This window comes from Neofelis nebulosa, chromosome 13, assembly GCF_028018385.1.
Source record: "Neofelis nebulosa isolate mNeoNeb1 chromosome 13, mNeoNeb1.pri, whole genome shotgun sequence".
In the NCBI taxonomy this organism is placed as follows: domain Eukaryota; kingdom Metazoa; phylum Chordata; class Mammalia; order Carnivora; family Felidae; genus Neofelis; species Neofelis nebulosa.
The window spans coordinates 36530361-36554404 of NC_080794.1; the positions used below are offsets into that span (position 1 = coordinate 36530361).

Genomic DNA, 24044 nt, shown 5'->3' on the forward strand with positions numbered 1-24044 from the left:
TGCCGGTGCAAGCATGTAGGGATTGGAGACCTGAGCCCATGGCCGATGATCCAATCCTAGACCCAATCCCAAAGGAAGCAGATAGCCTGTGGAGAGCTCGGTTTGCAAAGCAAGACGTTAAGTGAAAGCTACAGACATCCTGCTTCCCACTTCTCTTCAAGGATTCCTCTGGCTCTCCCTCCCCCACCCCCCACTCTATCTCCGCTTCTTCTCTGTACAGGAATAGATCCACCTTTTCACTTATTCAGTCAACAAACATCAATTTAATATTTATCATGAAAAGTGGCCAGTACCACGCTGAAAGCACACTAGATTTTATTACGATGATAAGACTGAAAATCACTTGGGTGAACAAAGACTGGGAGTCAGAAAGATAAGGCTACGTAGCATAGGCCGTTTGTCGCGCTGTGCGACTTCGGGCAAGTTCCTACCCTCTCTGGGCTTCAGGTCCATTCTGGTCCAACGAGGGGTGTGGGGTGGGTGAGTCAGAAGAGATGACCACGATCCTACAACGGGGAGAAGGGAGACAGTGACGATTAGCATGGGTGAGACAGCTGCCTCGCCCTTCCTGAAACAGGTGACCAGGGAGCAGCCATATCTCTTTCCCATCTGGAGTGAGTCACTGCACACCAGGAAGGCTTTGAGGTCCTGCTTAGACACTAACGGCCCCAAAATATGTCTCCTCTAGTCTTTCACAATGTCTAAAATTCCATTAGCACCACATCCCTTTGGATCCCCAGCACGTTATGTTCCACTCAGATCTCATGAAAATACAGAGAGCTATAGAGAAGAAACAGAAATAGCTCATCGGTAAGACACTGGTGAAAATAAACTGGCAGGGATGGGCTTGGTTTGGCAGTCAAGAGGGGGCATCCCAAGAACCAAAGGCTAACTTCACCAACTTCATCATGATGATCAGCCGGGCAAACTTGAGGTCCGGACCTACTTCAAGGCCAACCCAGGGCAGCCAAGTTTGCCCTACAGACTCACCTCCCACCCCAGCCCGGTTCCCACCTCTCAACCCGGCCACCATGCTGTGCGAATTGAACAGCCGCAGCCGCCACGGCCCGGGCGCCTGCTGTCACCAGGCACCGTTCTCTGTGCCGGGATTCGACCCTGAGAGGACAGACTGCCCGCTGCCCTCGGGGAAAGACACGCGATAAACGAGTAAGCAAATAAACAAGGTCCCTGCAGATTGTGCAAATACTACGATCAGGTTTATGCTTTAGAGGGTCACTGGTTGCGGGATGAAGAAGGGATTTTTAAGGGGACAAGGGTAGAGGCATGTGTCCAGAAAGCTCGCCACCTGGTCCGATCCCCCATTTCACAGCTGGGGAGACGGGCACCCAGCACGGTGTGGTGAACACAATCGGAGTCGACTGGTCTCATCATAAACCCCGGCCTTGATGTTACTCACTGGGTGGCGTTGCTCGAGTTCTTCAGCCTCCCTGAGCCTCAGCGCCCACGTCTGCTAGTGGGGCTCCCACACCCCTTGTAGCCATTTGTGCACATCCATCCACACCCTGTGAGCACGGGTGAGGTGACCGGTGCAGAGAGCCCAGAGCAGAGTAGTGCCCAGTAGACGGGACCGTCCGCATCAGCGTGACCTGCCCAAGTTCACACAGGGAGTGAGGACACACGCCAGAACTGGACCCCCGACCTCCCAGTGCCCTGTGCACCCCAGTGAGATCCAGTCAGCTATCAGTGAAGTTTCCAGGGCACATGATGGAGGATGGAAAAAAATTAATAGGATGTTATGCAATTGACTAACATCAGTATAAGCGATTTTTAAAAAGAGGGCGGGGAGGAAAGAACCTCGGAGGACGCTCTGTCTTCACAAGCTGCTGCTCTCTGCTTCCCAGCGTGTTTTTCCCTGGGGTAAGTAAGCTCAGTGCGAAACACAGTAAATTAGTGTTCAACAGGAAAAGACCATCCCAGCCCGGGGCGGGGGGCTCCTGCCTGAGCAGAACCACGAGGAAGGGAGCTTGCTTCTCTAGCAAGAATGCCTGAAGACAGCAGGAGAGTCCAGGCCTGCCAGGATGGCCTCAGGGAGGACAGCAGCCCAGGGGAGGGGCCGGCTTGTGGCACTGGAGGAAGGTGATGAGTGACCCCTGAGCCTGGTTCCTGACGCCCCCTTCATGAGCCAGCCGTCTTCGGGCAGGTTACCCAACTGCTGTGAGCCTCGGTGTCTCCATGCGTAAGCACTGGGCCGGCAGCACCCTCCTGTGCAAGGGGGCTGTGGGATCCCACGGGACCACCTACTGCAGAGCCCAGGAGGGCTCCCGGAGGGTCGGGGTCTCCCCCTTTGGAGAGTGAGGAGAGAGGGGGTTCCTCGCAGGTGAGAGCAGGCTGGGACCAGAGAGTGGGGGCGGAAGGAGCCGGATGCAGGGAAACCGGTAGCTGCTTGTCTGGGTGGGGCTGGGCAGAGCCAGCTGCACAGCCACCCCCCCACCCCCCCACTGAGTAGGGTGGGGGGCGGGGTGGGGAAGACACTCAGATACTGAGGGAGCACAGAGCGGGGAGGGTAGGGGACTTGCACTTGGTTGTATGTAGAGGTATTAAAGGAGCACTTTAAGGTGCTTGTGTTAGCTTCCTGGGTGGCTCAGTCGGTTAAGCCTCTGACTTGGGCTCAGGTCGTGATCTCACGGTTTGTGAGTTCGAGCCCCGCGACGGGCTCTGTGCTAACAGTTCGGAGCCTGGAGCCTGTTTCAGATTCTGTCTCCCTCTCTCCCTGCCCCTTCCCCCCTCACAGACACTCTCTCTCTCTCTCTCTCTCTCTCAAAAGTAAATAAACACCAAAAACAAATCTTTTTTTTAAAAAAGGACATTTATTGTCCCCCTGCTCTGAAGGCTGGAAGCCTGAGATCAGCGTGTCCACAAGGGCTCTCGCGGAGACTGGGGACAAACCCTGCTCGGCTCTCCCTGGCTTCTGGAGGTGGCCGGCAGACTCCCCTTGGCCTGTGGCTGCCACCCTCTGTCTTCACGTGGCTCTTCCTGCCTGTTTCACAGCCTCTTCCCTCCGTGTGAGTTGGGATTTCTCCTTGCAGGGCACCCGTCATGCTGGATTAGGGCCCGCCCCAAACACCTCATCTTAACTTGGTTACATCTGCAAAGACCCTATTTCCATTTTTTTTTTTTTTTTAGACCCTATTTCCAAATAGGGCACAGTGTGAGATAATGTGAGTTAGGACTTCAACATACCTGTTTTTGTTTTGTTTTGTTTTGTTTTTGAGGATGAGGGGACACAACACAACCCATAACAGTGCTTTTAGACATACTTACCTATAAGCTGGAGAAAAAAGTGCCAATTTTCCTTACCAAGTTATATTATTTGGGGGACAGCTTGGAAGCAGAGACAGGTAGCAATTATGGGGTGGGGGGTGGGGGGGACTAAAGGTCCTGCAAGGTCCCTTTGCTGTTGCCAGTGCTAAGGGTTGGGACCGAGGCAGCCCCTCAGAGAGAGACAGGTACTCTGACCTCAGGTCTAGAATAATTAAGACAGAAAAGGAGTTAATGTGTGTCAAGCCCCCGACCCCTCATACCACAAAGCCCAACTCATTTCCTTCTTGCCATGACCCCACAAGGCAGGTGTTGCGCCCATTTCCCGGAGAGGGAATTGAGGGTTAGCCAGACTGGGGGGCTTTTTAAGGTCACACAAGCGTCTGTCGTGACGAGTGCTGGGTGACGTTTGGAACTGTCGAATCACTATAATGTACACCTGAAACTGCTGTAACACTACATCGACTGCCCTGGAAGGAAGATTAAGTTAAATTAATTTTTTTTTAAAAATCGCGGGGCGCCTGGGTGGCTCAGTCGGTTAAGCGTCTGACTTCGGCTCAGGTCATGATCTCGCAGTCCGTGGGTTCGAGCCCCGCGTCGGGCTCTGTGCTGACAGCTCAGAGCCTGGAGCCTGTTTCCGATTCTGTGTCTCCCTCTTTCTCTGACCCTCCCCTGTACATGCTCTCTCTCTCTCTCTCTCTCTCTGTCTCAAAAGTAAATAAACGTTAAAAATAAATAAAAATAAATAAATAAAAATTAAAAAATCGCCTGAGTGTCAGGGAGAGGAGCTCAGATCCCAACCCAAGCAGCCCGGCTCCACCCCTCTGGGTTTCACCCCTGAGCCCACCGCCTTCCTGGAGGAGGAGCCAGGGGCCTGGTGCTTCTCCTGACACTTCCGTCTCAAGGCCTTGCCAGAACCTAATCCAAAGACAAACCAGAGACCCTCTGAAACTGCAGCCAAACCCTCTCCCAGCTCAACAGCGAGATCAAAAGGCTGCTCGTTGCACTTTGGGTCGGGGATGGCGCTAATCCTAGGCAAACTCAACCTAATTAACATCAAATGAAACTCCCACCCGTCCACTCAATCTGGGAAGAGTCTGCCGCTCACCCAAGAGAGGGAGGAGAGTATTGACACGCTCTATGAAAGATACAAGCAAAGGAAGTAACATGATATTTCAGTCCTCACATTTTGTCTGGGTAGTATTCATAAAAAATAAAAATATTTCGATACATTGAAGGGGGACCATACGCAGTGGTACAGGGGAGCCAGCTGTGCTCACGAGAGCCATTTGTGCACATCCATCCATAACTCTGTTCCCTGACGTTACTGTGTTACGTTGGTAACTAACTCAGCGGTGGTGGGACTATTGACACAACAGACATGGGCAAATGCTGCCAATCAAGGCTGCTGCTGGGACTGTTTGTTCTTTTTTCTTCTTCTCCTTCTTCAGAGCACTGGCTTTGTGCTATTGTAAATTACATTTGTAAAAATCTCGATTGGCAATTGTTCACTGCCGGTACATAGAAACACACTGATTTCGGGGCGCCTGGGTGGCTCCGGCGGTTAAGCGGCCGACTTCGGCTCAGGTCACGATCTCGCGGTCCGTGAGTTCGAGCCCCGCGTCGGGCTCTGGGCTGACGGCTCGGAGCCTGGAGCCTGCTTCCGATTCTGTGTCTCCCTCTCTCTCTGCCCCTCCCCTGTTCACGCTCTGTCTCTCTCTGTCTCAAAAATAAATAAACGTTAAAAAAAATTTTTTAAAAAAAGAAACACATTGATTTCTAAATATATTGATCTTATATCCTGCAGCCTTGCAAAATTTGCTTCTTAATTCTTGTGGCTGTCTTAGAGATTCCGTCAGATTTTTCACATAGGCCATCATGTTGCAAATAAAGATGGTGGTAGTTATTTCTCACCAATTTCCTTGCCTCTGATTTCTCTTCCTTGCCTAATTGTACCGGCTAGAACCTATATAATGTTTTCGGCTCTACTGAGATATAATTGACATATAACATTGTGAAAGTTTAAGGTGTACAACCTGTTGATTTGATACACTCATTTATTGCAAAAGACGGTATCACCTCCATCACACCACATAATGAACATTCCTTTTTTTTTTTTTTTGTATAGTGAGGACATTTAAGATCTTCGCAACTTTCAAGTCTATAATATACTACTATTAGCTATAATCACCAGGGTGTACATTAGATCCTCAGAACTTACTCAATCTTGTAACTGGAAGTTCGTACCCTTTGACCTGAATCTCCCCATTTCCCCCTCCTGCAGCTCCTGGCCACCACCACTCTACTCTGCTTCTATAAATTTGGCCGTTTAAGATTCTCCATATAAGTGATATCATACAGTATTTGTCTTTCTCCATCTGACTTACTTCACCCAGCATAATGCCCTTAAGTTTCATCCGTGGTGTTGCAAATGGCAGGATTTCCTTTTTTCTGAGCCAGTGTATATATATCTCAAACGTGTATATATATTTCAATTATATAAATATATCTCTCTCAAATCTCAACAGTAAGAAAATAAAGAGCCAATTGAGAGATGAACGAAAGACTGAAACAGGTGTTTCATCGTACCTAGTAGAATGGCTACAATGAAAAAGACTGACCATACCAAACATTGGCAAGAACGTGGAAAGACCGCAACTCTCACGCCCTACTGGTGGGAAGGTGAACTGGTACAACCGCTTTGGAAAAGTTTGTCAGTATCTTAGAAGTTTAAATACACACCTAGTGTACAAACCAGGCATTCCATCCCTAGATAGTTAAGAGAAATGAAAGCACGTATCCATATAAAGGCTTGCACACAGGGGCAGATGCGGCTTCAGTCAGATGAGCATCTGACTCTTGGTCTCGGGGTTTTGAGTTTGAGCCCAACTTTGGGTATAGAGAATGCCTAAAAAAAGACTTGCATGCAAATACTCGGGATAGTTTTATTTGTAATAACTAGAAACAACCCATATGTCGAGAGGCGATTGAATAATCAAATTGCGATATATCCATATAATATGTTACTACTCAGTAATAAAGAATAGACTATGGATATGCTTAACAACATGCATGAGTCTCAAAATAAGTATGCCGAGAGAAAGAAACCAAACAAAAGAAGAGTACATCTTGTGTGATTCCATGTTTAGAAAACGCAAACTAACACCCAGTAAAAGAAAGCAGACTGGTGTTTGCTTGGGAGGGTGGGGAAGATAAAGGGACAGGAGGGTGGGATTACAAAGGAGCATGAGGAAGCTTGCAGGAGCAATAGATAGGGCCACAATCTTGGGGTGGTCATGGTTCCATGGGTGGTGTCTAAACTTACAAGTTATACATGTCAAATATGTGCAGTTTATTATACGTTAACATACATTTAGATTCCAATAAAACTGTCCACATTGTCTAGAGTATATGCTCTGGTCCGTATGTATAACAAATACACAAAGTTTATAGCAATCAATTTGATAGACTTGTTTGCCTTTTCTCTTATTGCTCAAGGCAGCTATATTTTCTATTTAAAATATTGTACTCTAACATATAAAACACGTTTTTCTTATTACGTAGGAAAAGTTTGTTGCTATGGTAATACCGGACAAACCAGTCTTCAAAAGAAAGTGTTACTAGCAATAAAGAGACATTACACCATGATAAATGGTCAATTTATCGAGGAGACTTGACCTTCCTAAATGTCTATGTTCTAAAGTACTTCAAAGTGCTTCAAAGTACATGAAGCGAGATTTCAGACAATTAAAAGCAAAAGAGTATTCTATTCTAAAAGCAACAGAATATTCTAACATTATTCTTTGAGTATTTGAATAAGATTAAAAAGGAAATATGATTTGAACAAACGAAACAGATTTGAAGAAAACTATCAGTTTGTTAGTTGTTTTCAACAAATTACCTGACATTTATAGAATATTACATTTAACAATTATAGGATATACATCATTTATATATGTACACAGAATACTTATTGTGATATTATATAATATATATTATGGTTATAGATATTCATCAAAAAACACATTATAATAAATTTTAAACATTTTTAAAGTTTATTTTATTTATTTTGAGAGATAGAACACAAGCAGGGGAGGGGCAGAGAGAGGGAGGGAGAGGGAGCAAGGGAGAGAGAAAGACTCCCAAGCGGGCTCTGCACTGTCAGTGTGAACCCCAATGTGGAGCTCGAACTCACACACCACGAGATCATGACCTGAGCCAAAACCAAGAGCTGAACACTTAACCGACTGAACCACCCAGGTGCTCCACATTATAATAAATTTTAAAGGACTAAAGTCATGAAAAGTTTGTTCTGTGACCACACTTGGATAAATTAAATATCAATAACAAAAAGGTGTCTAGAAAACATCACATATTTGCCAATTAAATAGCACACTTCTAAATAACTCATTGGTCAAAGAATAATGCTCTGGGAAGTTAGATAATATTTTGAACTAAGGGAAATTATTTTGAGATCTTTTCCTCTTTTCTGACATAAGTATTCAGTGCTATGAATTTCCCTCTCAGCACTGCTTTTGCTGCATCTCACAATTATGCTGTACTATCATTATAATTCAGTTCTAAGTACTTTTTTTTTAAGTGTTAGGAGATTTTCTTGTTATCATTCTATTATTAATTTCCAGTTTGATTCCCCTTGTGGTCAGACTACATGATTTCAATTCTTCTAATTTGTTGGAATCTGCTTTAAAGTCCAGGACATGGTACACTTTTGTGAATTTTGCATGAGCACCTGAAAGACTACGTATTCTACTGTTTGGGGACAGTGTTTTATAAATACCTATTAGATCTGTTGACTGACACTATTGCTCACTTTTTCTATATCTTTATTGATTTTTTTGTCTGGTAGAGAGAAAGGGATGTTAAGGTCTCCAACTGTAACTGCAGATAGATTTATTTCTATTTCTCCTTCCAGTTTTGTCAGTGTTTGCTTCATAGATTTTGAAGCTCTGTTGTCTGGTGCATACACTTTTAGGATTTCTATGTCTTCTTGGTGTGTTTTCCCTTTTATCAATATTTAATGTCCTTCTTTGTCCCTGGTAATTTCCTTTGTTCTGAAGTCCACTTGATCTTATCAATACAGCCACTCTGCTTTTTAAAAATTAGTGTTTGCACAGTATATTTTTTTCTCTCTTTACCTACATTGCTATATGTGAAGTGGGTGTCTTGTAGATACTATATGACTAGGTAATTTTCTATCCACGGTGCCAATCTCCATCTTTTAATTGATGTTTTTAGATGATTTACGTTTAAAGTAATTATTAGATGGGTGCCTGGTTGGCTCAGTCAGTAGAGCATGTGACTCTTGATCTTGGGGTTGTAAGTTTGAGCCCCACGTTGGGTATAGAGATTACTTACAAACAAAATCTTTAAAAAAAAAAATAAAGTAGGGGCACATGGGTGGCTCAGTTGGTTAAGCATCTGACTCTTGATTTCTGTTCAGGTCATGGTTCTGCTCTCATGGTTCATGCGTTCGAGCCCCACATCAGGCTCAGCACTTACAACCTGCAGCCTGCTTGGGATTCTCCCTCTCCCTCTCTCTCTTTCTGCCCCTTCCCCACTCACACTTGCAGCACACTCTAAATAAACAAACAAACAAACAAACTTTTTAAAAAGATAAAGTAATTATTGATATATTATGGCTTACATTGGCCACTTTATTATTTGTTTTGTTTGTTCATTCTGTTCCTTATTCCTTTGTCGCCCCATGCCTTTTCTTCCTCCTTGTAAGTATTTGAAGAAACTAAACGAGATGGACAAGAAAACATATCAAGATGAATGGAATGTGAATAAAGTGCTGCTAAAAAGAAAGCGTAGCTCTAACTCCTTGTATTAGACAGGAATAAAGCAAAAGATCAACGAGCCAAGAGTGCATGTTAAGAAGTAAGAGCAAGTTCCATAGTAAGTAGAAAGAAAGAATTAATAGAGCGGAAAACAGGGGCGCCTGGGTGGCTCAGGCGGTGAAGCATCCAACTCTTGGTTTCAGGTCAGGTCATAATCTCACGGTTTGTGGGTTTGAGCCCCGCATCGGGCTCTGAGCTGACAGTGTGAAGCTTGCTTGGGATCCTATCTCTCTCTCCCTCTCTCTCTGCCTCTCCCAAGCTCCCTCTCCCTCTCCTTCTCCCTCTCCCTCCCTCTCTCTCTCTCCTTCTGAAAATAAATAAATAAACTTAAAAAAAATAGAGCAAAAAACAATAATATAAAAAATAGAGAGATAAAAGAAAAAGTCCTCAAAGACAAATCTGATCATTTGAAAGATCGAAAGAGATCTTATCAAAAGACTGATAACCCCTTAACTGGACCGAAAAAGAAAGAAAGAGAACAAGAAGACACTCAAATTGCCAATACCAAAAACAAAACAGGGGATATAACTAGTTCTGTACTAAAACCATACACAAATAAATATGACAATTTAGATGAACTGGAGAAATTCCATCAACGTAAAGATGACCAAAACTGGCCCAAGAAGAAATAGAAACTATTAACGGGCCTGAATCCATTATAGAATTGGGTTAACAACTAAAACCTTCAACAAAGAAAACACTACTTTCAATGGCTTCACTGAAAATTCTTTCAAATACGTAAGGAAGAAATTATGCCAGGGCGCCTGGGTGGCTCAGTTGGTTGAGCGACCGATTTCATCTCAGGTCATGATCTCGCGGTTTGTGAGTTCGAGCCCCACATGGGCCTCTGTGCTGACAGCTCAGAGCCTGGAACCTGCTTTGGATTCTGTGTCTCCCTCTCTCTCTGCCCCTCCCCCGCTCATGCTCTGTCTCTCTCTGTCTCTTAATAATAAATAAACGTTTAAAAAAACTTTAAAAAAAAAAAGAAATAATACCAATGCCAATCTCATACCAACTTTTTCTAAAACTAGAAAGGAGGAAATGCTCCCCTACTCACTTTATGATACCAGCCTGACTCACCACTGAAACCTCACAACACTATTACAAAAAATAAAAGTATAGACCAACATCCCTCATGAACATCAATGTAAACATGCCTTAACAAGATATGGGCAAGTTGAATTCAGAAAGATACCAAAAGGATAATACAGGATGACAAAATGTGGTTTATCCCAGTAATGAAAGGCTAGCTTCTCACCTGAAAATAAATCACTGTAATTCACCACAGTAACCAAAGAAAGAAGAAAAAAGTTATGATCATCTCAATCAATGCAGAAAAAGCATCGGACAAAATCCAATCCCCATTCATGATCTAAAAAAATAAAAATAAATAAATAAATAAATAAATAAAAACTAAGAAAGTGGGAATAAAATAGAAGGAAAACAGCTGTGGAAAGCTGACAGACGGCTGACGTCATACTTGATGATGAAATATGAACACTTTCCCCCTATGATCCAGAACATGTGTATAATGTCTGCCCTCATCACTTCTGTCCAACACTGTGCTGGAGATTTTAGCCAGTACAATAAGGCATGAGAAATAAATACAATTCATAACACTTAGTATGGAATGAGTAAAATGCTTTTTATTCACAGACGATATGTTTGCGCATGAACAGAACCCAGATAAAACAGCTAGTATTAATTAGTAAATTTAGTAATGCACAATATACAAGGTCATTATACAAAATCAATTGTATGTTTATACAGTCAATTAGAAAATGCCAGAAAAACCATTTTAATAGCATAAACATGTAAGATATATAGGAATACGTTTAATAAAAATATACGAAGTCTCTACATTGAAAATGACAGAATAAGGCCCAGAGAAGTTAAGAAAATGAAGAGATGCCTGTTTGCAGATTGGAAAACTCAATGTTAAGAGGTCAGTTCTCCCCAAATTGATGTATACATTCGATGACATCTTATCAAAATCTTAACTTTTTTAATGAAAATTAACAAGTTGCTTCTAAAGGTAATAAAAATGTATACGATCTAGAATCCAAAATAATATTGAAAAAAAAAAAGAAGAAGGTTAGGGTATTAGAAGAAGGTATTGGGGTAAGGATAGACAAATGGATTAATGAAACAGAACAGAGGATCAAGAAATAGATTTCACACTTTCACAGTTCATTGATTTCTGATAAAGGGGGCCAAAGCAATTCAATGCGGAAAGGAAAGTCTTTTCAAAAAAATGACGCTGGAGCCAGTGAATAAAAATATGGGGGGAAAATGATCCTCGACCTCCATCTCACACTACACATTAAAAATAATTAGCGATGGGTAATAGACTTAAACAAAAATGCTAATTACAATAAACGTTCTGGAAGGCAACAGAAGAATATCTCTATCACACAAAATGCAGTAATCATAAAAGAAGAAATATAAAGCATTTGATCTTTATCAAAATTGAAAACGTCGGCTCTTTAAAACTCACTCGTAACAAAATGCAAAAGCAAACTCTAGGCGGAAGGACTCATCTGACAAGGGATGTGTACTCAGAATGTTCAAAGAACTCCTACAAACCCATAGTAAAAGGAGAAACATCCCAAGAAAGATTGGGCAACAGGTTTGAACAGATCCATCATAAAAGAAGACACTGAGTGGCTAATAAGCATATGAAAAGGTGGCCAGCATCACGGTTAAAACCAGAATGAGATATCACTTCACACCCACTGGTTTCGTCGAAAACACCGACAATGGGGCGCCTGGGTGGCGCAGTCGGTTAAGCGTCCGACTTCAGCCAGGTCACGATCTCGCGGTCCGTGAGTTCGAGCCCCGCGTCAGGCTCTGGGCTGATGGCTCGGAGCCTGGAGCCCGTTTCCGATTCTGTGTCTCCCTCTCTCTCTGCCCCTCCCCCGTTCATGCTCTGTCTCTCTCTGTCCCAAAAATAAATAAAAAACGTTGAAAAAAAAAAATTAAAAAAAAAAAAAAAAAAAAAAAAGAAAACACCGACAATATCAAATGCTGGTGAGGACTGTAAAACTGGAGCTCTCCAGGATTGAAGGTGGGAGCACAAACTGAAACAATCACTTTTGAAAAACTGCTGTGGCCATTTTCTATAAAATTAAATATATTTTTCCCTGAGGAGCCAGCAATTTCACTCTTGCTTACTGTAGAAAAATGGACACCTATGTTTCCAAAAAAAAAAAAGAATTTGTTCCAGAATATTCATAGAGGCTTTACTCATACCAGACTAATCTGATAAACAATCCAAATGTCCATTACAAGAGAGTGAATAAACAAATCGGGATATGTCCAAATAATTAATACTATTTAGTAATAACAAGGAACGAACTTCGTTACCACAGCAAGCTGGAATGGATCTCAGTCATTACGGTAAACAAAAGGAGCCAGTCACAGAAGAGTCCACATGATCTGATTCCATACATGCGGCATTCAGGAATGAGCAAAATTCATCTACGCTGTTAAAAAAACAGAACAGTGGTTGCCTCTGCAGGGTGAGGACTGACTGGGAAGGAGACCAGGGAATTTTCCCAGATGATGGAAATGTTCATATCTTGGTTGGGAGTGTGGTTACTAGGTGTGTTTGCTTGTCAAAGTCATAGAACTTTACACTCAAGATCTGTGCATTTCCTTGTATGTAACTTACACCTCAGCCGAATTTTTTAAAAGACAGAAGAGGAAGCAGTGGGCAGGAACGTGGGTGTATCCGTTCTTGAACTTTCCTTTCCTTGACCTTGACCTCCTCCACCATTTGGGATCTCCTGGTTCCAGTAGGTCACCCCAACCAGAAAGCACCAGTTTAAGTACGGATTTCTGCACAGGTCCTTTTTTTTTTTTTTTTTTTTTTTTTAATTTTGAGAGAGAGAGAGCGCACAGGCAAGAAGGGAAGAGGGGCAGAGGGGGAGAGAGAGATAGAGAGATTAAGAATCCCAAGCAGGCTCCACACTCAGCGCAGAGCCCAACACGGGGCTCGATCCCACAACCCTGGGATCACAAGCAGAGCCAAAATCAAGAGTCAGAAGCTCAACCAACTACGCCATCCAGGCACTCCCCTGCCCTGGTCCTTGAGTGATAGAATTCTGGACAGCAATCATTAGAATTTTTTACAGCTCTCTTAACGTGGAGCAGAAGTTCTCACTGGTTTAGAAATCTCTCACCATACAACTTACCTAACTACTCGAAAGAAAAGGTAAAGCCCTTGAAAAGCTTAGCCATTTTAAGAAAGAATATGCATACCCATGCACACCGGCAGACTCGGCATCTGCTTAAAAGATACCAGCGGTGATAAAGAGTCATCAGCAACCGCAGACTGAGAAGCAACCAATGAAAGGCTTAATAGGTCTAAATTCATAGTTCACAGTGGAATCGATTTTATGGCAAAAGAGTGGAACAAAGAGAAATCTAAATATCCAGAACCAGATGAGCTGACTGCTGATATTACAAGATGGGGCAGAGGAAGTGACAAGGGGTGCTCCCTATATGGCCCTTCGCTGTAGAGTCAGTATGCAACAGAAAGGAAAGGTTTATACTATCCCTCTCCTCAAATACACACACACACACACACACACACACACAGAGTCTATTCCACCACGGGGATTTTTTCCTTTCCCTCTTCTTCCAATTAAGATGTTCCTTGCCCGTGCAGCCAATTCACAACTTGGGAGGCCCCCCTCAAGAATACTCTCCCCAGAATAATTTCTTTGGCATTCATCCTGACAATAGTAGTGAGTTACTTTCAAAAGAACCAGCTACTGAAAATCCAGAGCCCCGCAATCCCAGAAACATGGGAATTTTGTCTCTTACAGATTAATTTTGAATTACCTCTCAGTTTCAGTTCGAGGAACTGAACTGAGCTAGAACTCAGTAATTGTACTTTTGCCCAGATGAAAGTTTTACAGAATTGTAATGATCAAGATAGTGATTTGTAAATAAAGTCAATTTACATATTAATCTCGGCAAGTGAATTATCTTGTACTCTCCGGATAGTATGAATACTGTGTTTAATTTGATTAGCAGCCCATTATTCCATGAACAATACTAGAAGCATCACATGAGCCGTTCTGAAATCAAAGGGCAAAAGGCATTTCTATACATGCCAAGTGCTGTATTATTATAGTTTTCAGACAAACATGAAGTGTCTTGATGTTTTCATTAGACAAACTAACTTGATGTTACCTGGATACATTTAAACCAGAATGTTCAGTCTTTTTTAAAAAAAAATTTAGTGTTTTTATTTATTTTTGAGATGGAGAGAGACAGAGCATGAGCAGGGGAGGGGCAGAGAGAGAGGGAGGCACAGAATCCGAAGCAGGCTCCAGGCTCCGAGCTGTGGGCACAGAGCCCGATGCGGGGCTCGAACTCACAGACTGTGAGATCATGACCTGAGCTGAAGTCAGATGCCCAACCGACTGAGCCACCCAGGCGCCCCAAGTCTTTTTTTTTTTTTTTTTTAGAGAGAGAGAGAAAGCACAGGAGTGGGGGAGGGGGGCAGAGAGAGAGGGGGAGCGAGAATCTTAAGCAGGCTTCACGCTCAGCACAGAGCCTGACACGAGGCTTGATCCCATGACTCTGGGATCACGATCTGAGCTGAATCAACAGTCGGATGCTCAACCGACTGAGCCACCCAGGAACCCCATAAACTACAATGTTTGAAACAGAGAATACCAAAGTTTAAAAGGTCTATCTTGCTATTTTAATAATAGCAAGTCCTTGTTAGACCATACCCTCTCCTCTTCCTCCTCCCTCTACAGAGATAATTCCCCATTCACAACTTCAGACTGCATCAGAAGAGGCCGGTAGTGTGGACCAGTCCTAAGAATGTGAGTTTAAAGTTCAGAGTCAGTACTGACTCTGACTGTCCCTTTCCTTCTCCCAGCCTCAGTTTCCATTTCAATAAGTCCCGGATCAACCCTCACCTCCAAGAACAATGAAGAGGAAGAAAGGGAAATCATGTGGTTACAAGAACACAGGAGGAACTTACACAGGCGGTTCCGTGTGTTAGTTAGATAGTCGTTTCGGCTCTGGAACCAGACTGCTGGGGTTTCAGTCTGGCCTCTGTCTCCCACTAACTGGGGAAAACTGAGTCACGGTTTTCTCATTTAAAATTTCCTTTATTGGGGCGCCTGGGTGGCGCAGTCGGTTAAGCGTCCGACTTCAGCCAGGTCACGATCTCGCGGTCCGTGAGTTCGAGCCCCGCGTCAGGCTCTGGGCTGATGGCTCGGAGCCTGGAGCCTGTTTCCCATTCTGTGTCTCCCTCTCTCTCTGCCCCTCCCCCGTTCATGCTCTGTCTCTCTCTGTCCCAAAAAAAAATAAATAAAAAACATTGAAAAAAAAATTAAAAAAAAAAAAATAATAAAATAAAATAAAATTTCCTTTATTGTTTATTTATTCTTGAGAGAGAGAGAGAGAGAGAGACAGACCACAAGTGGGGAAGGGGCAGAGAGAGGAAGACACAGAATCTGAAGCAGGCTCCAGGCTCTGAGCTGTCAGCACAGAGCCTGACACGGGGCTCGAACTCAAGGACCGCGAGATCATGACCTGAGCCGAAGTCAGACGCTCAACCGACTGAGCCACCGAGGCACCCATCGGTTTTCTCATTTTTTAAATGGGGATAAGCATAGCATCCACTTCGCAGGTCATCATGGAGATCGAAAGAACTAATTCATGTAGAGCTCTTGGCTTGGCATCTGGCTCGCTGTTAAGTGCTTAGTACACGTTAGCTGGCTTTTTTAAGACAGTGGTCACTCCCCTAAGCACTGGTCAGTCCTGCGTTCACACAGGTACGTTGGGGAGTTCACAGGCACCTCGAATTTACCACGTCCAGACCCCAATTCTCCACCTTCTCCCCAACCCACCCCTCCTACACTTTTCACTACTCTTGCCATTGCAATCCTGCCTTCCCCTGCCCGGCTCCCCCGGCCCCTATTCTGTCCCCTAGCCCCAAGTGCCCACGCTCAGTGAGGCCCCAAAGTCCAGAGTCCCCAGGTCCCACCCCCGCTGCCCCAGGCCAGTCACACTGCCTGGGCAACAAACCCCTGGCTTCCCTGTCCTGGGCTGTCCTCCTCAGTCTGCCCCCAACACCCCAGCCTCAAATATGCTCCCACAGCTCAGTTCCCATCAGGCCTTTCTCCAGCTCAGTCAGAACCCATGACTCTCCATTTCCTACAGAATCCATTTCTAGCACAGCAGCCCTTGCCTTTGCTGAGAGCTTTCCCCTCCTGCCTTCTCTGCCCTTTTGTCCCCTGGTGGAGCGACAAGGGCCTCGCCACACCCTGACCACACCATCCACATTCCTGACCCTACAATCTTTCTCACACTGTCCCCTCAGCCTGGAATGCAATCTTCTTCCAGGTTTATGGCTTCCTTCCCACCCTGGGTCTTTCGTCCAGCACTCCCTGTACAGAGCTCAAAAGACCCCTCAGGGCAGGACGGAGACCTGCCAGCCACAGGCTGGGGGCGCATCCCAGGCCCTGCTTTGGGGCCTTTTCTCTGTCCTGTAAGCAGGACCTCAATTTGTAGAACCCAATGCAAAATTATTTTGAAGAGGCCTCTTTGTTCAAAAGTTATTAAGAATTTTAAGATGGACAAATCCCAACTGAGGAACATTCTACAAAATACCTGACCACTAATAATCCTCAAAACTGTCAAGATCACATAAACAAAGAAAAGGCTGAGAAAATTTCAAAGCCAAAAGTAGCCTCTGAGGTCGTGATCACTATGTGTGTAACGTAGCAGGCTGGATGGGATCCCAGAGCAGAAAAAGAATATTAAGTAAAAACTAAGAAAATATGAAGTTTAGTTCATAATATATCAATATCGGTTCATTAATTGTAGCAAAGATACTACGTACTAACGTAAGATATTAAAAGTAGGAGGAACTGGATAAGAACTTTCTATACTATTTTGACAATTTTTCTGTATATCTAAAAGTGTTTTAAAATTCAAAGTTTTTTTTTTTTTAATTAATTAACAGAAGCAAAACAAAGAATTCTGAGAAGGCAACAGCAGAGACAATGAGTAAATTGTCCAAGACAGAGCCAGGATTTAAAGCCGGATCTGCCTGACCCCAAGGCTTTTGTGACTAACTGCTTCTGTTGCTTGAACCCCAGGGAGAAGGCCCTCGCCTGGGGACAAGAGAAAAGATGTGTGTCTGGGTGGGGGTCGGGGGGAGGGGGCTGTCACAGTATTTAGCGGAGGTTAAGAACCCAAGCCTGATGGTCACATAGTGTTATGCATATGTTCATATGAAATTCCCAGAATAGGTAAGTGCACAGAAACAAGAAAGTAGATTCATGGTTGCCAGGGGCTGGGAGAGGAAAGAATGTGAAAGGGACACAGCGGAGGTAACTGCTTAATGGTGTGGGATTTCTTTTTTGGAGGGACAGGATTGCTGTTGAATTAGATAATGATGATGGCCGTACAGCATCATGAATATACTAGGAAACACGGAATCGTATTTATTTATTTATTTATTTATTTATTTATTTATTTACTTATCTATTAAGCTCAATGCCCAACATGGAGCTTGAACTCATGACCCCAAGATCAGCCAGGTGCCCCTGAATTGTACACTCTTAAATGATAAGTTTCATGTGATGCAAAATTGAAAAAGAAGGGTATAAGCTTGAGATCCATTCCGTCTGGATTTGAATCTCCACTGGCCCATTTGCCAGCTGTATGTGACCCTGGGCCAGTTGCCTCTCTGTGCCTCAGTTCCTTTATCTGGCAAATAAATAGGGGTAACAGTACCTGTCTCATAAGGTTGTTGTCAGCATACAGGACTCAGGATAGTACCTGGCACATAGAAAGCAATCAACATTAGCTATAATAATATTACAAAGAGACGGTACAGCTTCAAAGGCCTCAACGTTAGGTGCCTCCCCAGCAGGGTCCAGGTGTTTGGGGTCCATAATGGACTGGATGGGCCAGGGGGGGATTACGAATTCATCCTTAAACCTCCCGCCCCACCCCAAACCCCACTCCCCAACCCCCCTGCCCCCTCCTCCCCCCCTCACGCAACAAGATCCTCGAAACCGAGCAGTCTGAGAGTTCCCTTCCCCAGACCACCCAGGGGCCCAAGAACCACTCCTGGGCGGCTCCCGGGCGGAAGCAAGGCTCTCTTCCTGACCCCTTGGCCTTCTCTCCCTTCTCTCCCTTCCTTACCCGCGGCCTTAGAACGAAGGTTGCAGCGGCAGGCCGCGGAAAATGAGCTGCAGCGCGCCGCCTAGTGGCAGCTGCGAGCACACGGGTCCTGGTCACAGAAGGAGGGGCCAACCCGGAGCCGCCAGCCCCGCCGGCCGAGACAACCCCGACAGCGGCTCTTAAATCAGCATTGTTACTAAATAAATAGCTTGTGTTCAGCCAGATAAGGGGCTTTGTGTGTATTCTTTTTAATTCTAGGAGATAGTGTTTCCATTTTACAATCGAGGAAAACTGATGCTAGGAAAGGCTCAGCAGACAGCCCCCCTTCTCCCAGCAGGTAAGAGCTGTCCCTGGACCATCAAACGTCAATCAGCTCAACTCCAGATGCCACAACTCTGGCTCCCACAGGCTCTTCTGGTTCGGGAGAAATGAGGGTAGCCCGTGGAAGCATCTGCAGCCCCCAATGAGGGTCAGAGCTGGTTCTGGAACTGATTTCAAAGCAGCTGTGTTGCAGAAAGGTGCCCCCTCCCCACCTTCCTCCAGCCCTAGGTCCCAGGCCCCCAGGAAATGGAGGGGGAGGTGCAAGGTTCTTTCTAGGGCCCAATTTGACAAGTCTGGGGACCCTTTGCTCAGTAGCCCCTCTTTTTCCAGCCTCATTGATGTTTCCACTCAACCGATATTGATTGTAGGCCTATCATGTGCAGGATGCTGTCTTACAAGCGAGATACATGATAGTGAACAGGAAAGGAGGGGCCCTGCCTCTAAGCAGCTCCTCCTCCTCCTCCTTAACTCACAGCAGGAACACCTTTACTGCGAGTGTGATGGCTCTGGGTTTGGGAACACCTTGGTAATTCTTAATCCAGTTACACTAATGAGTCATCCCAGGGCCTGGGCCTTGCCCATTCTTCACCCATCCCAGGGAAAGGTGTGGGCTCAGGGCCTCTGAAGGCCTTTCCCTGACCCCAGCTGAGGGCCCGCACTCACACTGTTACGGCATGGCAGGGGGCAGGGAATTACAGAGGGATCCCCAGTGTGGGAAGTTCCCCACCCTGATGCTGGAGTCCTGGAGGGAAAACCGGGCCCAGGACCCCCACCTCCCTCCATGGGCATATTTTAAGAGTTGACAGAGTTTTTAGGCTGGGGGGGAAAGTGGGACAGCCGGGAGGAGAGGGGTAAATAAACGACCACACTTATTTTGCTTGCCCTCCCATCCCCCCCTTCCCTGCCGCCAGGAATTAAACAAAGTCATGAAGCCAGGCTAGAAGGGCCTACCTGGTGCAGCTACTGCCTGAACAGCAAAGTCCAGAGGACTGAAAGTTTTTGGAAAAATCTCCAATTCCCACCGGCTTTCTGATTAAGAAAGAGAGAGAGAGAGAGAGAGAGAGAGAGAGCGTGTGTGTGCACATCAGCCCTGTGCTCCCCGCCTGCCATGTTTCTGCTGTCCTTGACCATGTGTCTGCACCCAGACGATGATGGTCAGTTGTGGGTCCCGGTACCTGTGTTCCTGTATGGGTTTCCTCGTGGTAGTCAGGCATCTAAGTATCTACTGCTTTCGTGTCATCTTAGGAGTATGTTTGTTCTTTTGGGGGTGTAGGTCTGTGTATATGTCTGTGTCTGTGACAAGGGGTGTGCGTGTGCCTTTTTTGGTCCTGTGTCTTAGGTATGTGGTTGTCTCTGCAGCTGGGTGCCCATTTGTAGGTGTTTCTGGGAGGGTCAGTTTGCATTTGCACCTGTGGGTCTTTGCTGTGTGTTTACCTGTGTGTGCTTTTGTAGGTGTGTATCAGTGAGGTATGCCTGTAACTGTGTCCAGAGGTATGTGTACGTCTGTGTGCTTATAGTTATATGGACGGGTGGAGCTGGCTTGGTGTGATCAGCTATTGACTCTCTCATCCACTACCCTTGCCCGGGCTGCCCTGGGCCAAGCTAAAACTAACCCGCCTACCTTTGCCCACAGGGACCTTTCTCAGTTGGCTGAAGTTCTTCCCAGGGAGTCCGGCACTACCCACATCCACCCTCCTGATCCTGAGTACCCAGCCACAGGGGGCGGAAGGGGCAGACTGACCATAGGAACCCTGCCCCAGAGGCTCCGGACCCCAACCTGTGGGGCAGGGTGTGTGGAGGAGGGTATGGGCAATACTTGTTGTTCCTCTGTCCCCACCAGGTCCCCTCTGGTCCCCAAATCCTTTCTTCTTCAGCCTAGAAAGTATCCCTGGGCATACTGGGCTCTATTTCAGCCCATCCCCTACAGGCTCCTCGGCCCAGCTGGACCAATCTCAGGCTTCCTTCACCCCTTCCTGAAGCTGCCCACGGCACCTGTATTTGAGGAGCTATTCTAGATCCCAGCTCCAGAAAAATCCCAAGTAGAGAACAGATCAGAGCTAGGGAGAAGAGGCATTCCTGCTGGCTGGCAATATCCTTCTCTGCCAGGCCAGCCCCTGAGAGGTGGGGTGGGGGGTAGGCGGGTGGAGGCTCCCCAGCTCAGAGTTTCTTTCTAATCCCATCTTTCCTGCCCCCTTCATTCACTCATTCTCTCCAAGCTGTGTGATCTTGAGCAAATGACTTTACATCTCTGTGCCTCTATTCCTTCATCTATAAAATCGGGATAGAGTTGTTGTGAGGACTGAGGTAATGCGTATCAAGTGCTTAACCCCATTCCTGGGGCACAAGTCTTTGCCAGTATTAACTGGTCCACCCCTTCTGACGTCTCCGTGTTTCAATCTTAAAACACCACCATCCCTCAAACGCCACCTAAATGGCCTTTGGCCTACCCTTGGGAGGCCAGGACTCACCCCCCCAGGAATCAGCCCGGCAGGGAGGGGAGATCTTGGAAAGAGAGATTACTGACATTTAATGCAGTTTCCATACATAATTTTTTCCCATTCAATCCTATGCCCCCTTATGAAATAATTATAATTTTTTCTCTATTTTAGATGATGATGAAGGGAGCATCAGAATGGTTAAGTAACTTGCTCAGTTCAAGGTCACACAGAAGGTAAGGAACAGAGCCCAAGTTTCTCTGAGCCAAAAAGGTTTGTACCCGTGCCCTCTACCCCACTGTTCCTTGGAGGACAAGTTTTTAACGCCCTAGTCCCCGAAAGTGCTACGAGAGGTTTAGAGGGGTCTGGTAAACAGTTCTGCCTGAGGTTATTCAGACAAGTAGACCCATCCAGGATGATCTACATCCCAAGTTCATACCCAAGTTCACATGGCTGTAAGCCCCAGCTTGATCACGACTTCGGCGTTCAAGATTTTCTCATTTAGAGAGTCGGTTTTGGAAACATCCCAACATGTAGAAGGCATGGGACGTAATACAGACGAAGGGAGCCAAAAGTGAGACTCCTCAGTTTGATCAGATGAGAAAGCTGACACAGCCAAGCCAAAGGAGAGCTTAGATACACTTCCTTAGTTTTTGGAAAAGAAAACTGGCCAGACTCCACTTCCAGCTGATTTCCAGCGGCCGGGTTTTCCAAGTCGCCAGGCCCACCGGCTCGCGAGGACCCCCCTGAAAGGCCCCCAGCTCAGCAGAGGCCGCGCCCGGGTGGCCCTCGGTTCCCCCCCTCCGGGGCCCCCTGCCGGCCCCGCCCCTGCCCGCCCAGGCCCCGCCCCGGCCGCTCGCCGTCCCCCTCCGCTCGCGGACTCACTAGGGCGAGCGAGCGGCGGCGCTCGGCATTGTGGCAGGCGGCAGAGGCCGGCGAGGGCGCCGGAGCCGCGGGTAGCGGCGGGGCGCAGAGAGGCGCGCGCGGGGGTTCGGACGGCGCGGCGCGGGCTGCTGCGAGTGTCGCTGAGTGCACTCACCTTCTGTCTCGCAACTTCGAAGCCAGGGCGTGGGAGCGCGGGGAGCGCTCGGAGCCCCAGAGCCTGAGGAGCGCAGAGAGGGGCGCGCCGGAGCCTGGCGGGAGAGCGGGCGCCGGGCACCCACTGCGCTCCGAGCGCCCGGCAGCCCTCTGCGCAGCGTGGCTGCCGCTGCCCCCACGGAGGGCACGGGCTGGCGCGGCCGGGCGCCGGGGAGGACGGCGAGGAGGAGGCGGCGGCGGCGGCGACGGCGGCGGCGAGGCTGGGGCCAGGGAGAGAGCCCCGGGGGAGAGGCGCCCGAGCCTGGCCGCGGGAGCATGTGGGCCCGGAGCGGAGCGCGGGGCGCGCTGCTGCTGGCGCTGCTGCTCTGCTGGGACTCGAGGCTGAGCCAAGCAGGTAGGGAGCGATCGGGCGTGGGGGCGGACGTATAGGGGACATTTGCGCCCCAGTCTCCCGAAGTTGAAGTGGTCCATCACCGCGTCGGTGTGCACAGGGAAAGCGCCACGGCACCCAAGTTAGAAGGTAGATTTCTCCGCCCACCAAAGTGGGCGATGGCGCAGCCACCCCTCGGGCGGCGCAGGCCAGGTGGTTCAGAGTAAGCTTCCTGCCCCCGCCTAGAAGGGATCACTTCTTTTCCTTGGAACGGGTGCCCGAGTCGAGGTCTGCTCCTTCCGGAGGACTGGCCTCCAGGGGACCCCAGGTTCCCCGCGCACGGAGACCCGGGCGGTGGGGGGGGGGGGGGGGGAGACTCGCCGCGTCGGTCAGGTGTGCGTTTATGTGCGGTTCGCCGGAAACTTCCTAGTCGGGGTCCGGGCTCGTCCAGGCTCCTACGCGCTGCACCCTGCGGAATCAGCAAACGGGAGGGAGGGATAGAGAGACCTGCGGAGCACTGGAAGTGCGGGTCTGCTCGGCCTTCCGGAGGAGGCAGGCTTGAAAGGCTTTGGCTATCGAAGGGGGAAGGGCCGAATACTGCTCGCACAGCTTTCCCTGCGACCGCAGGATCCGCTGGTCTGGAGGGATATTTTCTGGGGTTTGGTATGTATGTGTGTTGGGGTGGAGGGGAGTACATAGTGATCCTGCCAAGTTTCCGTCTAAATGGGTCACTGACATTCTCCCGGTCCGGGGAGCGGACGAGGTGCGCGTATCTACATTGGGCCTGTAGGATGCCTTAAGGGGGTTGGTGGGCTCCTGAAATAAAGTGCCTACCGCCACCGCCTCCAGCACCTCGCCGTGGTCGTGTACACGTCTCCCTCGTCTGTGGCTGGGCCCCGCGTCGCTGTCTGGGCTGTGTCTTCCCGGCGAGCCGGTGGACGCAGAGGAGCCAACCTTTCTTTGGTGCCGGAACCCAAGTAGGTGAGCTGGCAGCGGCGGCCGGACACCTCCGCTCCCTGGGCGGGGCGGGGCGGGGCGAGGCGAGGCGGGGCGGGGCGAGGCGAGGCGAGGCGAGGCGAGGCGGGGTGGAGTGGGATGGGTAGGGGGCGTCCCGCGCGGAGCCCTCTGAGTTGGGGCTGAGAATGGGGCTGGAAACCTGGCGCAGAAAGTAGAGGAGGTGACGCAGCCCTCCCCCTCCACCTCCGCCGTGCTGTTGGCATCCGCCCCCCACGTACACCCCAATAGCCAAAGATTCCTCACTCTGGAATTAATGATTCCCACGGCCTTGGAGCGAGGGCTTGGTTTTAGCACATCCTCCACTTTTTTTTTTCCCCCCCAGCCCTGTGTTGTAAAGTTACGACACAATCATTTGATCCAGGCTAATTACGATTTGGGCAGACTCTGGTATTTAAAGCAGTGTTTTGAAGTTGGAAGGTACTGGTGGGGGAGGGGGCAGGCTGCTGAATGACCAACCTTGTTTTAAAGAGCGCAGTTTAATGCGGGAGGTGCTGGGCTGGGGTGTTGGTTTCTGGTTTGAGGGTGTTTGAGGGGAGGTGATTGAAGGGTAGGGTG

The 24044-nt window shown here is 47.5% G+C and overlaps 1 protein-coding gene and 1 long non-coding RNA gene across 3 annotated transcripts in view; one reads left to right on the plus strand and one right to left on the minus strand.

The window, feature by feature from the left end:
- Positions 1–294: 294 nt before the first annotated feature.
- On the minus strand, positions 295–22218 carry LOC131492808 (uncharacterized). Its single transcript, XR_009252302.1, has 2 exons — positions 22104–22218; positions 295–506 (listed from the first exon to the last, which is right to left on the minus strand). It is a non-coding gene; the product is annotated as an uncharacterized LOC131492808 (long non-coding RNA).
- The window catches only part of UNC5B (unc-5 netrin receptor B), a 79742-nt gene continuing 77665 nt past the window's right edge, over positions 21968–24044 (plus strand). For both annotated transcript variants that reach the window (XM_058696607.1, XM_058696608.1), the window contains exon 1: positions 21968–22496. In XM_058696607.1, coding sequence (XP_058552590.1) covers positions 22418–22496 — 79 coding nt within the window. In that variant the 5' untranslated portion in view covers positions 21968–22417. The remainder of the gene's footprint in view (positions 22497–24044) is intronic.